This window comes from Psammomys obesus, unplaced genomic scaffold (genome assembly GCF_907164565.1).
Source record: "Psammomys obesus unplaced genomic scaffold, mPsaObe1.curated_primary_1811, whole genome shotgun sequence".
Taxonomy (NCBI): domain Eukaryota; kingdom Metazoa; phylum Chordata; class Mammalia; order Rodentia; family Muridae; genus Psammomys; species Psammomys obesus.
Genome location: NW_026587382.1, coordinates 2,307,688 through 2,324,006, shown reverse-complemented (window position 1 = coordinate 2,324,006; position 16,319 = coordinate 2,307,688). Strand labels below are relative to the sequence as shown.

Below are 16,319 nucleotides of genomic sequence, written 5' to 3'. Positions count from 1 at the left end.
AAAAGCTCTAAGGATATAGTCAAGGTGAGTGCTATCATTTCATTTAATTTTCCCAGGGATGAGGAGGTAGACGCATGGGCAAACAGTAACACAACACACTAGGTACTCAATAAATACAATTTCAATAATCCTTAGCTGAACTAGTTCTGATCGAACCAAGGACCACTAAAATATAATGCAGAAAATAAAACTTCCCCAAATGGGTAACACCAATTCAAACCTAGATTATGGTGAACCTGGACCCATGTGTTTCTTGTTTCAATGACAGAATCACTTTGCTTCTTTTAACTAACCTGGAGCTTTGTTAGCATGCCAGGGCTTTCTGACGGAGGCCCAGGGATCACCTCTGGCTCCTCTTCTACTTCCTCAAAACGAGGTATTCGCCGCTTCTTTACCCCTGATGATTCCTTTGAGATCTCGGAGTCATCACCAAACACCTCCTAAAGGAACCCAAGATGAAAGAAGAATTGTATCCCTCCCTGGGGGAAAACCGGAAGAAGCATCCCGACCCCTACCAGCATCCTGTGTTTTCCCCAGGGGAATATGACAAACTTCCAAATAACTACTTGCAAGAAGCAGGGTCTTCTAGACTCTCCACCAAGTGGACCATTTCACCCAACTTCACCATTCTACTACCCCATTCAAGCAAATTTCATCTCCATGTTTTTATAAATGTTCCCATCTCAAGATCTTCTCCAATGCTACTGTCTACATTTGTAAGGCTCTTCCTCCTTTCCCACAAAACCTGTCTAAAACTCACCTCCTCCAGGAAGTTTTCCTTACCACCTCATCCCACTCTGATCAGACTGCTCTTTTTGCATCCTCTTAGCACTCAGAGCCGGTTCATATTAGATTCTATCATATTGCTGACACTGTTTGCCAAGTGTTAAACAAGTAAAACCTAAGTTCTTCCAGAAAAGAGGCCTGTTCTTTTTTTTTTAGTATTCCCCAATAACATTTTCTTCTTATCATACAATGGGAACTCAAATATGTTGAATAATTTGCAAAATGAATTTACAAGGACCAAGAGTGGCCAACTGGAAGGGACAACGGGAAAAAGCAAATGTACACACCGGTGGAAGGCTTTGGGTGACATCCCCTCTTCACTAGGAGGGCTCGTGTTTTGCAAGGACATATCCTCAGCCAGGGGCGAGCGCTTCCTGGAACTCCTACAGTTCAAGAAAAAGGACTCTCCCATAATATATTGTGTGGAGTGGGGACTTGAATGGACCAAAAATGGGACCCATATCCCATGCTATCTAGGTATCTCCCTCAAGAAACCACTTCTACTATCCCACCCAATGTAGTCAATTCATTCACAGCATGGGCGTGGCACTTACAGCGGCATGTACTATCATAACATAATCTTCACTGTGTTGATCTGTAAAGTCTGTGGACTAATCATCTTAAGTTTAACACAAGTCTGAAATTCTATAGTCAGTTCTAAATTTATACAAAACTGTACTCAGATTTTATAACCTGTGACTGATTTATTGCAACTCCTCGCTCATAAATTGCAGACTGATTTAAGGCAAGGACTGATTACCCTATAATGTTCTAAAAACAAAGGGATAGGAATTTCTATTTTTCTTGGTCCTATAGCATGGCCACAGAACCCAAGAAGACACCGCTTATTTTTTTCTGTGTCTCAGGAAAAGGAAGTTAATATCAAAGTATCAAAAGCACTTTAGAGCTGGCATAATTGTACATGTTAAGTCTTAGCACTCAGGAAGCTGGGCCAGGAGAACATCTGAGTGTGAGGATAGTCCAGGCTTGGTAGCAAGATCTTGCCTCAAAAATCAAAACAAGAACTGGAGAGATGACTCAGAGGTTTAGAGTGATCACTGCTCTTCCAAGGACTATAGAGTTTGGTTCCCAGCACCTATGCAGTGGCTCACAACCACCTGTAACTCAAACCCCAAGGGATCTGACATTCTATTCTGACCTTTGTGGGCACCTGTGTGCATACACTTACACAAAATAAAAATTTTTAAATGAATCTTTGAGAAAGATCCATAAACAAAAGAAAACTTATTGAAGACAGAGACAAGTTGATCATGGTGGTACACACCTGCAATCCTAGCACTCGAGAGCACCATAGTGCCAGGACAGCCTGAGTTCGCTATATAGCAAGACTCTATTTCAGAACAAACCAACCAAAATCCAAGAGAGACAAAGGGAAGTGAGATAGAGAAATTGGCTACACTAGGGAACTGAGCTACGAGAGACCAGCTACTTGACATTGCTCATAAATAAATTGGCTATGACTACACAGCAACCACAGCGGAGGCACTTGGTAGAAAAGGAGTATTTCTAGCTCTTTTACACATCCCATTCATGGAGCCAGGGACCCTCAACAGGGTACACAGCAATAGGGACTACATCGCAGTTGTTTTTAGGAATCTTATCTACAACTACATTAAATAGAAATCTCTATTTAATCGAATGAGGTCTACAGTCAGGAAGCAGTGGAGAAATAATGAAGCAACTTAATAGGCATCAAGTAGTCCAACACTTTTAGATCAATTTATAGGTATTAGCAAAAAGGAAATGGTGAAAAATAAAAGCATGTATGAAATAAAGAACAAAGCTATCAATTACCTCTTTGGACTATTTCAGATAAACTTTGCTCATAACCAAAAGATGGTGATACTACAAATCCTACCCTTCTAATGTCTAAGGATCCCTCTTGAACACTGGGTATTCTATTTTGTTGTTCTTGTTTTTAACTCTATTTTTTTGTTGCAACACTGGGATTGAGCCCAGGGCCTCATGCATGCCAGGCAAGTACTCTTCTTACTGAGCTCTCCCCCAGCTCCACACTAGGAGTTCTAGCAGTAGATGAAGTGAGCTAGGTAAGCTCAGCACACTTCTCATCGTTCCAACACTCCTGAGCTTATTAGACAGTGAGCCGTATTTACCTTTAACTCTCTTTTTCTGCTTCTGTCACTGCTAGACTTGGAATGTCTAGAGCTTCGGCCTTCCTCCACAGCCTCAAACAGCTTATCCACAAATCGGAGAGTAGAATCATCAAGAAAAGGTTTCAGGTGATCTGACAGGAAGAAAAGAGGGCACAGATTGAAAAGGTAAAAGTATATAATCCAATACCAGACACATAATAAACAACAGACTGGTTAGGTAGGAAGGAAAACACTCTAACTTTTTATTTTTTATTGTATCTTTATTTTTTATTATTTGTTTGTTTATTTAGGTTTTTCAAGACAGGGTTTCTCTGGTAGCCCTGGCTGTCCTGGAACTGGCTCTGTAGAGCAGGCTGGCCTCTAACTCAGTGCTCCACCTGCCTCTGCACCACCACCGCCCAGCAGGAAAAAGTTTTAAGAACTTCTTTGTAGGGACTAGAGCACACACTGCCCCAGCAGAGAACCCAAGTTTGGTACCCAGAATCCACAATGAGCGGCTTACAACCACCTATGACTCTAGGTCCAGAGGAATCTGATCCCTCTGAGGAAACCTTCCCTCACACACATATACCCATACATAGACACATAATCTACAACCACAAACTGTAGGGGCTTGAGAGATGGCCTATCAGTCAAGAACACTGGCTGCTTTTCCACAAGGACTTAAATTTGAGTCCCAGTACTTACATGGAAGTTTACAACCATCTGCTGTAACTCTAGTTTCAGGGGATCTGACACTTTCTTGTTAACACTCATACATATAAAAAAATAAAATAAAAAATAAAAATAGGCATGATAACACGTTTTTTTTTTTTTTTTTTTTTATTCTATTTTATGTGCATTGGTATGAGGATATCAGATCTCTTAGAACTGGAGTTACAGATAGTTGTGAGCTGCCCTGTGGGTGCTGGGACTTGAACCCATAGCCCTTTGGAAGAGCAGACAGTACTCTTAACCACTGAGCCATCTCTCCAGCCTCAATAACACGTTTTTAATCCCAGCACTTAGAAGACAGAGACGAATTAGGAATAGATAGTGAAACTTGTAAAACTACGAAATAAATATTTTTCTCCGCAGAATTCCCAGTTTCTAATATACTTAATGACCCTGCTGTATAAGGTAAAAAAGGTTTAATCTTTTTTGGAGCAGATAGTTGTACAGCCAGAGGAATCTGCTTAAACAGAGCATCAAATCTCAAGGTAAGGACTGGAAAGGTAGCTAGCTCTGTGGAAGAGTACTTTGCTTGGCAGGCACAAGGGCTTGGGTACAGTCCCCAGCACCCTAAAAACAGCTTAAGATAAACTATCACCTTAACCTTTCCTACATAACAAATTATCAAAGACCAATGATAAAACCTACTTCCCTGCACCCTTTTCATGTATCTTATACTTTCATAGTTTACGATGTCAGTCAGAATCAGGCTATTTGATTGCAGTATACTTCCTATGCAAATTTGACTTAGGTGACTTGGTATGGTGACCGAAGATTGTGATTCACAATGTACCACAAACGAGAGAGAGAGAGAAAGACAGAAAATGGCTATTTAAGCTTTTCCCATTGTACTATAAGAGGGTATGGCTCAGTGGGTAGAGGGCTTGCCTGGGCCCTGGTTTGCTCAAGCTCCAGTACTGAAAAATCAGGTGTGGTGCATGCTTGTAGACCAGTGGTTCCCAACCTTACTAATGCTGCGACCCTTTACTACAGTTCCTCATGTTGTGGTGACTCTCAACCGTAAAAGTATCCCAACGCTACTTCCTAAGTATAATTTTGCTGCTGTTATGAACTAATGTGAATGCCTGCTACATAGGCTATCGTAACCCTGTGGAGTCTCAACCCATGGGTTGAGAATCACTGACAGAGGAAATTGAATCCAAAGTCTTAGGCCATCCTCACTACACAGCGAGTTGGAAGCCAGGCTCAGCACCATGAGACCCTGTCTTTTAAGTTAAAAAGGGGAGAAGGGAGTAGTGCACACCTTTGATCCCAACAGTTGGGAGGCAGAGGCAGGTGAATCTCTATCTGAGTTCAAGGCCAGCCTGATCTACAGAGCAAGTCCCAGGACGGCCAAGGATACACAGGGGGCCTTGTCTCAGAAAAACCAAACAGAAACCAACAATAAAAGAGGAGGGGCTAGTCTGACCTTTCCTTTGATGCCCCTAATAGAGACAATCTGAGGAAGTTCAATTAATGACTGGAATCTGTAGCAGAAGTTTTGGTGTCTTTAAAAACCTGTTATAGTACTGTAAAAATGTTTTGTTTTAATCACAGGTGTGGGAAATGGGGCTGGTTCAGACAACAACAGACTCTTTGCCTCATCTGGCTCTGAGAGGGGCTCTTTGCCAGCGGCAGATAGTGGAATTCTGAGGAGTCTGGAGAGCGAGTAAATAAAGGGGAGGGGGCACTCCATGGAAGAATGCTGGTGCTCCCCAGCTGCTCCTGCTGCTATTGATGCAGTTTGACGAGAAGAACTTGAAGATATTCTGAAATGAAGATTGGACTTGCCACAAGGAACCCAAGACCCTAAAGAGCAGGAAGTAGCCAAAGAGAACTATGCCCCTTTTCCATTTGAACCTTCTTTTTCTCCTACCTGGTATTGGGGTATTGAAAGGGACTGGGGTGAAGGGAGGTAGAGGCTTTAAGAAATAATAATTGAAGCAGTTTTTAAAAGTATGCCAACACAAATCAATATACATGTTAAGTCAGAAGACACAGAAAGGTACATACCAGCCGCCTTCTTCTTGTCCATGCCCTTGCCCACACAGTTCAAGGCCGCTGTGACCACTGTGGGCTCTGAGAAGCCCAGCACTCTCTTCACTGTCTTCTCTACCCATGGTTTCAGCTCATCCAGCTCCCGCTTGGACAGCGCCATTTTAGGGGAAAAGGAGAATGATAGCTCAAATGGGACAAAATACTATACCTAAAAGAAACCAAGCAAGAGTCAGAGAAAAGGAAAACAAAAGAAAAATGTCAAGATGATAGTCTAACAAGAGTGCTCTCCCATTTCTATGTTCAACCCATAGGCACGTCCCTCTACTTCATATGGAGGGAAATAGTTTCCCTAAAAACCAAGCTTCAAAGCAGAAGGAAGTGGTCCTATCAGCTTTTTTGGTTTTTGAGATAGGGTCTGACCAACACTTGACAATTCTCCTGTCTCTACTTGCCCAGTGGAGATCTGGGATTACACCAGCATGCCTCACTATTCGATGTTTTAGTTCTCAGTATCAGTCATCAATGCTATCTGAAGAATAAACAGATTAGGAATAACCTAGTCTGAGGAAATAGTTTTAACTTTTGATCCTGTCATACAAAAAAAGGGGGGGGGGCAGACAGAACATTAAAGAGTCAATCTAGAAGTCAACTTTACTATTCCTTCTACTTCTGGATGGAATGCTCTAGCCCAGCTTTGACCTAAGACTTTTCTAAGGGATGCAAATAAGAGGGTTTATTCAAGTCAGTCTTCCTGTGTTAAGTCTCATAATCCTTAAGAACGCTGTCACATTTCTCTATAGTTTTGTTCATGAGGGTGAGCATTCTATTCACCAGTAACTCAATACCATACTCTATAGAATTTGTCAGCTGACTTAATGAGAATAAACCCTAAGCTCAAAAAAAAGACTATCCACATTTTCAATTCTCCCCCTTCTCACTTTTATTATTTATTAGCTCCAAACTCTCCACAACATTTTTTTTTAACTTAATGCAATCTGGTATAAAATTTCAACACTATTTATGCTTACATTTGGCTAAAATGTAAATCTTAAATCTCAAACATCCTCACAAGCATAGAGAAAAACATCATTTCTGATTTTCTTCCTAATGGCTGTGTGACAATCAGAGAACTGCACTGGCCTCAACTTCCCAGCGACCTCCTAGCACTGCCAAACATCATACCATAACCTGGGAATTACTCGTTCAAGATGTGTTAAGACATCTAAAAGATAAAGCCTCTGCGTGGTCATACAAGCCTGTAATCCCAGCACAAGGGAGAATGAGGAGTTCAAGTTCACCCTTGGTTACAGAGTCCAAAGTCACCCGTGGCTACAGGAGATCTTATCATAAAACATAAAGATGTCATCCAATTAGCATCTACATTCTTGTCAGATTCACCTCTCATAAGATCTGTCACCATGCAGTATTAACTTTGATATATCTGAATGTAGTAATGTAGTTGGAAGGATATGCCTCAGTGACAAGTTTTATGAATAATCCTTATGGCTCTTTTGGGCCATCATGAGATAGCAGTATACTGTCAATCAAAAAAAAAAAAAAAAAAGCAAACATGGGCACTAACAAGAGTAGAGAAAAAAAGCTCATTGGACAGTATAGAAAGAACCACCACTTATAAGCCCTTAGCAAGTTAATTCTCCAGAGCTTCAGTTTACTCATCTTGGAAAACGGGAACACTTGACAGAGCCCTCCATTCAATCAGGTAACCATAACCTGTGAAGCCGGCCACTTACTGCATGTAGGGAAACACACGGCAGTGAACAAAACTTGTTCACAGTGAAGAACCCTCAGGTTAATGAGACTTACAACCCACTACAATTGAACAGGCTAAAAAGTGTAAGCGATTTGCAAAATCCAAATAGGTGAAGCATGTTAGCAGACGGGATATGAGCCCAAGCACTATACTAACAGATGGGTGTCTTTAAATTCGACCCCATTCTCCAGAGATGTGCAAACAGAACAGTCAATGGAGAAGAAAGTTTCAGTCACTGGAGTTGCCACTAACCAAATGTCCAACCGTAACGGCGAGAAGGCGTCAGCGTCGGTGGGGGGTTGGAGGCAAAGGAGAGGGAAGCAGAGCGCTCCTCTGCATGGGCAGGCAGCAGAATCCCATCTTGCGAAGGAATTCCTTCCTCCTCTCAGCTCCAAGCCCCTGCCGCCCCCCACGCTCCCATCTTCACTGTCCTTCCAAGTGGCCCCCGCGCCGCCAAGTCCGACCTAACTCCTCACCTCAGAGCGGCTCTGCCCACCCTGCTCCTTCCCGCCCCCGCCCTTCTCCAGCAAGCCCATTGGGACGCCTTCCCCCGCCAGGAGCCGGCGCTCCGCGCGGCCAGCTTCCCGCCGAGCGCTCCCGTCCGCTCCTCCCGCGGGACTGGGCCCTGGGCAGCCGCTCGGACCGTGGGCTGTCCTCTCCGGGCGCGGGGCCGCTACTCACCTCACAAACTTCAGCCCCTGAGACGGAGCCCGAACGTTACACCGGAACCGGAAACCTTCCGGTCGCCCTACGGCCCGCCGTCGCTACCGCCACAGCCGCCGCCACGCTGCGGCCCCTGCGGCACGTGACCGCGGAAGGCGGGGACTCGGCCGCGCAGCCGCGGTACCAGGGTGCCGGCCGCGGCGAAGCGCATGCGCGGCGGGAGCTCAAAGTGGTCTTTCGTGTTTGTGTTCAAATTGGTTCTAGGGAAACCTTTCTGGCCACCCTATTTAATTAGGATATTTCACACTCTTGATTCCTAGTTTCCTTTCTTTCTTTCTTTCTTTTTTTTTTTCTGTACATATAATATCATCTACTTGGATTTACTGCTTCTACTTACAGTAACAATGACACAATTAAGTTCTGAATAGTTGTTTACCGTGGCGTGTGGCCCACTACACCGCCCCCAAATAAAATGTAATACGAAATTTTGATTTAAAGAATGGTGATTCCTCTGGGAAAGGTGGGGTGAGTTGATAGAGGTTAGATAAGGGACATCAAAATGTAGTTAAGAGAAATTATTTCCGGTGTTCTCCAGCACGTATCGCCATGCCCAGCTTTAAACTCTTATGCTCATGAATACCCAGCTTCCTGATACTGTTATGTTTATTTTGGGACAGGGTCTCACATAGAAGAGATTCCCATTTCCCCCTCCCTTCTTTTGGAAAGGGTCTTCGTCTTTGAATTCCTGGACTCAAGTGATCCTCATTCTTTGGCTTAAGTAGTTGGGACTTAAGTAGTTGTGTGCCACTGTGCCAGACTTCTTTTGTCATTTCCTAATGGAGGAAACAATTCAGAAAAAAAATATATGGAGGAATTACAGGCAGTAACTAGGGGACTTACTTTAAACTCCTGGTTAAATACTGAAAATCGGTTCCTCTAATAACATTTCCCGTAAAAAGCACTGAAAGAAGGCTGGGCATGTTGGCTCAGGCTTTTCATCCCAGTACTTGAGAGGCAGAGGCAGACAGATCTCTTATTTCCAGGTCAAGATGTTCTACATAATGAGTTCCAGGACAGCCAAGGCTATACTGTTAATCCCTGTGTCTTTTTTTTTTTTTTTAAGTTTTTGTCTGAAAACATGGAGGTGGATGCAGGAAAAATGGGAGTTCAAGACCAGTTTCAACTACATATTGAGTCTGTGGGCAGCCTGGGCTACAAGAGATCCTGAAACCCAGAACACCCCACTAACGTAGTTAAATTCTCAATAACTTGAATGATTCAAAGACTGAAAATTTTAAAACTATAATAAAATTAAGAGGAAAATATTATGAAACTCTTAGAAGAAACAGGCATTGGTGGCACATACCTTTAATTCCAGCGCACAGGAGACACAGGTAGGTGGATCTCTGTATTTGAGCCTGGTCTACAAAGTGAGTTCCAGGACAGCCAAGGCTACACGGAGAAACCCTGTCTTTTTTTATTTTATGTGCATTAGTATGAAGGTGTCAGATCCCTTGGAACTGGAGTTATAGACAGTCGTGAGCTGCCAAGTGGGTGCTGGGATTTGAACCTAGGTCCATTTGAAAGAGCAGACGGTGCTCTTAACCACTGAGCCGTCTCTCCAGCCCCCAAGAAACCCTGTCTTAAACAGACACACGCACACACACAAACTCTTAGCAGGGTTAGTATTCATGATACTGGATGCTTGGATGTGAGACCAAAACAAGGGCAACTAAGCAAACTGGACTGGACTTGATGAATATGGAAAACTTGTCTTTTGGCTGGGCATGGTGGCAGATGGCAGTAATCCTAGCCCTTGAGAGGCTGAGACAGGACGATGGCAAGTCCCAAGCCAGCTGAGGTCATCACAACAAACATCAAAACTGTTAACAGAATAAGGACAATCCGGGAGGCAGCATCTGCATCTGGCATTTAATCAGAGACCCTGTCAAGAGAATACCAACTCCCAGCTCAGCAGCAATCACAGAGTTCAGAGTGGCCCAAGACTTGAATGCCTCTTCAAAGGAGGAATCGTAAGGAATTCACAAAAGGACTCAACAGCGTTAGCCATCAGAGAAGGGACAAGCCTGTAACCTCAAATGGAGAGGGTAAGGCAGGTGGATTGCAAGTCAGGCCAGCCTGGGCTACCTAAGACCCTAACTCAAAAAATGAATAAATGAAAGTGAAGGCTGGAAATTTGAAGTCCATGCAATGTGTTACACCACAAGGGGGTGGCACTGATAACCTAACTGTAAATTCTGTTCTCTAACGCCCTGCTGGAAGATGGCTGGCTTTCCTGCCGCTTCTGCAGATGCTGGCGCCAACTCCCCCCACACGGAGGTGATGCTGCCTGGAGGAGGAAGCAGGTGGCAGCAGGGCAAGAAGTGCAGTTCTTCCTGGGATCAGAATGCTTGCTATGGGAAGGTGTGAACAATGGGCGTCTCCAACTAAGAGCTGAGGGCATACAGCTTCTGGTTCAGGTCCAGTCTAGCAGAAGTTATAGTCATCCAGAGCCCTATTAACCGTTTACTGCACCTGACCTTCCAAGTCAGACTTACGGCAGGGGCCCTAGCACAGTTCCGAAGCTGACCCCTACTCCTCACTCGGAGCCTTTCTTGCCACGCATACCTGTATATATTTTCTGTGAGTGTCTTGCAAGTACCTGTACTACATGCCTGAGGTGCCCAGAGGCCAGAGGCGGCAACAGATGACCTGAAGTTGGAACTGGAGACCTTGTGAGCCACTCAGTAGGTGTTGGAACCCAACCAAGGTCCACTGCAAGAGCAGCAGGCACTCCTAACTGCTGACTCATCGCTCCAATCCTAAGTTTTTGTCACCATGGTTTCTAGAACTTTTCCACATCTTTAGAAACAAAGTGTACCCATTACATATGACTTCTGATTTAGACCTTCTCCTAGGCTGGCAAGCAATATTACTGCTCCTGTTCCTTTTTTTTTTAAAGATTTTATTTATTTTTATGAGCGTTATATCTGCATGTACACCTGCTTGCCAGAAGAGGGCATTAGAGGGTACGGAGCCACCTTGTGGTCGCTGGGAATTGGTCTCAGGACCTTTGCAAGAGCTGACACTGCTCTTAACCACGGAGCCTCTCTCCAGCCCCTCCTGTTGCATTTTGTGAGTCCTATTTTTCCTTTTAATAAAAGAAAGGTTCCACTGTAGACTAATGAGAGAGCTTCTGCACGGGAAAGCCTTGTTCACCTGTGATTGAGTTTATTGTGAAAAATATAACAGAATTTGGGATTGGATAAAGAAAAGAGCTGAACATAGGATTAATGTGACCACAGGCATTAGCAGCCAAGCCATGGATCTGCGCGGTTCTTTCGCATCACGAAGTTGATCTTTCGAGCCATTTCCATGTTGTAGATTCTTCGACATGATTCATAGCTCTCCCGCTGGCGGCGGCGACAGGGTTTCTCATAAAAGCGTCGGCGCTTTATGGCTTCAGTGAGCCCATCGCTGCTGAGGATCCTATAGAAAGGCAGGCAATGGCATTAGCCGCTGTGGCTCACCGCTGCTCTTTACCAGTCTTACCGGTTCTTCACAGCCCATCAGAAGTCAAAGGACAAAAGTAACTTGTGTTTGAAAAACTGTAGTAGGAAGCAGTAACAGTGCCCGGGGCTCCAGGAAGAACCCGTGAGGCAAATTGAAAAGCAACCAGTTCTTACTCCTGGGGAGCGCATAGTCAAACTTTTGACTACTACACCTGAGGGAGATGCCAGCTGCCCATGCCGGCTGCCAAAGGAACAGCAGCTCCCTGTGCAGGGCTTTTCAGCCTCCGAGGGGAACTACACATAAAGTTGCACACGAAACTAATCATGGCGCCCGCCTTTGCTCCTAGAGCTTGGAAAGCAGAGACAAGTGGATCTCTGTGAGTTGAAGGACAACCAGGCTACATAGAGAGGCCTTGCCTCAAAGCAAAAACAACCACAAACGGGGCAAACCACTTGTAATTTTAAACACTCTTAGTGGGCAATTCTGACTTGGTCCGTAATGAAGAACAGAGTCCCTTCATCTCTGTATTTGAGAACTGAGAGATTGACGGTGTGTGGCTGTCAGCCCAGCACTTAGGAGGCTGGTGCACAAGATCTCAACCTAGATCCTGTTTGTTTAAAAAAACAACTAACGAAAAGGGACATAGCTCAGTGACAGAGCACTTGCCTCACAAGTGTAAACCCAGGCTTAGAGAAAAAAATTGATACAATTGAACTGTGAGCAATCCTGGGGCCTCATCAGATCAGTGACATAAACGGGAACATTGTACCAGCCCCCTCACTGTCTTCCCATGGCCCAGACACTCCAATCACATGACTTTGTGTGTACAAGAGTGTACAGGTGCCATCTCTCCAGCCCCCGCTGCTTGTGGAGGTTAGGGGTCGGCCTCGGGCATTATTTCTCAGGTCCATCCACCTTGCTGACTTTTGCAGTTGTGTGTGTGTGTACATGTACTCTTCGTTCTGTCTTTGGGATAGGAACTCTCATTGGCCTGGAGAGCACCCACTGGCTGGGCCAGGCTAGACAGACTGAATAAGACAACGAGAGGGAAGAGCTGGGGGAGGCTTCTCATCCAGGGGAAAGAAATGGAAGCCAAGAAGATGAGGTGCTGAAGGAAGAAATCTCAATGTCTAAGCATCTCCTTTGTCTTTGGTGCTGGAGACGAAACTGAGTGATGATCAGCATGATGGAGCGTTCCAAGCGCTTGGGAGGCAGAGGCAGATGGACTGCCTCGAGTGAGTTCCAGGCTAGCCGGGACTACACAATGAGACTCTCAAACAACTGGAGCAAAAAAGAAAAAAAAATTGAAAGCACAGATTAGGTTGGGAAGATGGTTGACACAGGATCTGAGTTCTACTCCCAGAATCCATGTAAAAAGGCTGGGCATGGTGCACCCACTTGTAATCCCGGCCACGGGGAGGTAAGAGACAGCTCAGCCTACTAAGACAGACTCTGGTTCAAACCAGCAACAAAAAAGGGGGGTGGTGCCTGAGGAAGGTCACCTGAAGTGTCTTCCAGCCCAGGCAGAGCACTCAGATGAACACACACGCACGAGCAGACACGCGCATGCCACCACAGCAGCACCGATTCCACATCTCTAGTAGGCAAGGGTGTAGGTCAAGCTTTGTAGTAGAATTCAAGAACTATGGGGCTGGGGATGTAGCTCAGAGGGTAGAGGAGTCCCTGGTTTGATCTCCAGTATCACATAACCCAGCGTGGGGTTGCACACCTGCAGTGCCAGCACTTGAGAGGTAGAGGCAGGAGTTCAAAGGTCATACATGGCCAGCTCAGGATATATGAGACCCTGTCCCAAAAGAAAAAACCCGAAAGCCTACCAAATAAACACAAACGACCTCAAGAACTACACCTGGCTAGCCGGCTGGGCATGTGGCCTGGTGGTACAGCGCTTGCCTTCAAGGACCGTGGCTCTAGTTCCTAGTTCAGGAGTGGGGGTCGGGTAAGCAATGTAAAGCTGAGGATACAACTTAGTGTAACACTTTGGGGAAGGTGTTACTAGTGTTACCTCTGTTTGCAAAGGTTGTTCAAGGTCTAGCAGATGAAGACCTTAGTGTAATCAGATCAGCTTGGAGTTCTGGTGCCTGGCAACCTTACAGTAAGGACAAACCAACTGCCAGTTTTAGTAAAATTCAACTGATTATGTAAAAGGAGCCGAGCTGCTCACCACGGGAACCTGGGGGCTGCAGCCCCACATGTCAGCGCAGCCAGCCTGCGCCAGCCACTGTGTATGCAGGACTCGATGAGCCCAGGAGCCGGCCCATCAGGAGTAAAAGGGGTCAGCCGGGCATGCTTCCAGTGTGCTTGTCTCTCCTAGTTTGGGGGCCAGCCAATCACACAAGGCTTCCTAGCAACCCCCACTCTCCATATCCTCATTTCAGGGCTCCAGTGAGGGCTCTGGAATCTAACAAGCATTATATAACAGGCATTCTGTGGCAGTCTCCCAGGGCAGAAGCTTCGGCTTTTTCTGCGTAAGCTCCCTTCAGTGCTCCGAACATCGTAAACCTTCAACCTCGTCTCTCTCCTCTCACTTGCACTGCTGCTGTAATCAGATCGCAGAATAAGCAACTTATTTTTAAACCACAACCATCCGAAAGCTGAGTGATAAGAGGACTGGGGTGAGATAGGTAGTGGCACAGGTGACCGAAGGGGACGACATTAGGGAACAGTGGGGAAAAGGAAATGAATGAGGAGCTAAGTCAGGAAAGACTGCATTTAGCTGGCAAGCAGTAGGCACGCCAGGCTTACAAGTTCTTGTCTAGAAAAGTACCAAGAAAAGTACCCTAGGAGCACAGAATGGCTTTGCGCTTCCCTGCTAGGCTAGGATACAATTTATGAGACATTTCCATTATACTCCAAGATTTTAAAAAAAGAATAGAAATGCAGCTTTCTTCTTTGCAAATTATCTTTTTATATAAAAAATGTAGTCTTCATTTGTTTGTTTGTGAGACACAGTCATAAATATCTCAGGCTGGCTCTGACTTGCAGACAAGGAAACCCTGAATTCCTGATTCTCCTGCCTCAGCCTTCTGTGCTGGCTGCAATTACAAACATGAGCCACCCTAACCAGGCTATTTTTAAAATGCAGCTTCCCGAAGATTTAAACTGCTAATTACATTCCCCGAACTGTTTTCCAGACCACAGTTTTGAGTTCATACGGAAGTCCAAAAGAGATTCAACCTCAGGTTCAGAGTCCAGAGTCCAACATTTCTGCTGTTTAAATGAATTCTTTCGAGTAGGCCTTTTGGCTATTTTATTGGGTTCCTATATTTACCACCCTTCCCCACCCCAATCCCTTTCAACTCCCCAACACTAGGTAAGCGAGAAAGAAGGTTAGAGGGGAAAGGGGTATAAACCTCTTTAGACTACTTCCTGCTGATCAAGGGCTTCAGTTTCCTTGGGAAAAGTTTGACCTATGCCATCAGGATATTCAATTTTTTCATCTCTTTGGACAGTATTTGAGAAACCTTGACAAACTGCAACCAGCTGACAATGGCAACAGCAGCAGCCTCTCTTCAGAGCGCCCTGGCCTCTCTCCGGGCTTTGGCATTTATGCCCTCTGAAAGTCTCCAGAATCTCAAGCATCATGCACTTGCAGAAACTATCTGCAGTTGGTAAAACCATGCTCCTGCATAAGAGCATGAGGTAAATCACAGTCAGCTGCTCTGAAGCAGCCCGTATTCCCCACCTGGATTAAGACCGAAACATTCACACAAAATAACTGGGGTTTTAAAGAAACCACATTCTCACTACAAAGTCTTCCTGGTTCCAAGGAATCTTTCTGTCTGGTAGTCTCACATGGCCCAGGTTGGCCCAAAGATCGCTGTGTAGCAAAGGATAACTTGGTCCTTCTGTGAGTTACAGGCACAAGACACCATTTGGGGTCTCCTGTGGTGTAGCTGGCCAGGTGCCTTTCCACCAAGTGAGCTACGTCCTCAGAGCAAACCTTTCCTTTTTAGATAATATAAATTGAGTCTCCCCCACCCAAACTTATAATTTCCTTTGTGTTTTAATAACTGAAGTGAAAAAAAAAGTACTTATATCCTTATTCTTTTTTGAGACAGGGTCTGTATGGCTCAAGCTTGAGATCCTCCTGCCTTAGCTTCTCCATGGCAGGGACTGTAGGTGTCTATCACCGCTCCCAAGGGCTTTGTACTTATTTATATTTTTTAAAGGAAATATTTTTTTTTTTAGGCTGGGGATGCAGCTTAAAATTGATAGAGTGCTTCTCTAGCATATATGGAGCCCTGGGTTTCAACTCCAGAACTTCATAGAGTGGAGAGAGACAGAGAGAAACAGAGTGTAGGCCTGTAACCACAGACAAAGGAGATGGGGGCAAGGAACTTAAGGTTATTCTTGGCTATAAGATAAACTTGAGGCCAGCCTGGGCTACATAAGACAAAAACAAACAAACAAACAAACAAACAAAAAAAAACCCCACAAACAACAATAAAAAACAAAACCAAATCCCTTTGAACAAGATCTAAAATAATAGCAGGTCAGGTGGTAGGAGATCTCCACAGAGCATCTACTCTTAAGACTCTTATTTTATTGTTTCATGTATATACGTGTTTGCCTGCATGCATGTCTGTGCACATGGCATGTGCCTGGCCCCATGGAGCTCAGAAGATGGTGTCAGCTGCCCTGGAACTGGAGTTACAGAATGTTGTGAGCTGCTACGTAGGCTCTGAGAATTGAACCCAGGTCCTCCAGAAGAGCAACCAGTG

General features: G+C 44.9%; 2 protein-coding genes across 4 annotated transcripts in view; both read right to left on the bottom strand.

The window, feature by feature from the left end:
• The window catches only part of Prpf3 (pre-mRNA processing factor 3), a 25,212-nt gene extending 17,042 nt beyond the window's left edge, over positions 1-8,170 (bottom strand). The window contains exons 1-4 of one of the 3 annotated variants that reach the window (XM_055603722.1): positions 8,083-8,170; positions 5,646-5,838; positions 2,922-3,052; positions 294-440 (exon numbers count right to left, since the gene is read on the bottom strand). In XM_055603722.1, coding sequence (XP_055459697.1) covers positions 294-440; positions 2,922-3,052; positions 5,646-5,790 — 423 coding nt within the window. In that variant the 5' untranslated portion in view covers positions 5,791-5,838; positions 8,083-8,170. Of the gene's footprint in view, positions 1-293; positions 441-1,073; positions 1,170-2,921; positions 3,053-5,645; positions 5,839-7,653; positions 7,846-8,082 lie in introns of those variants that run through there. The other 2 variants (XM_055603723.1, XM_055603724.1) reach the window with 2 other exon arrangements.
• Positions 8,171-11,273: 3,103 nt separating this feature from the next.
• The window catches only part of Mrps21 (mitochondrial ribosomal protein S21), a gene marked incomplete in the record, with an annotated part of 33,525 nt that continues 28,479 nt past the window's right edge, over positions 11,274-16,319 (bottom strand). The window contains 1 exon segment of the mRNA XM_055603721.1: positions 11,274-11,553. Within this exon segment, the coding sequence (XP_055459696.1) occupies positions 11,373-11,553 (181 nt within the window).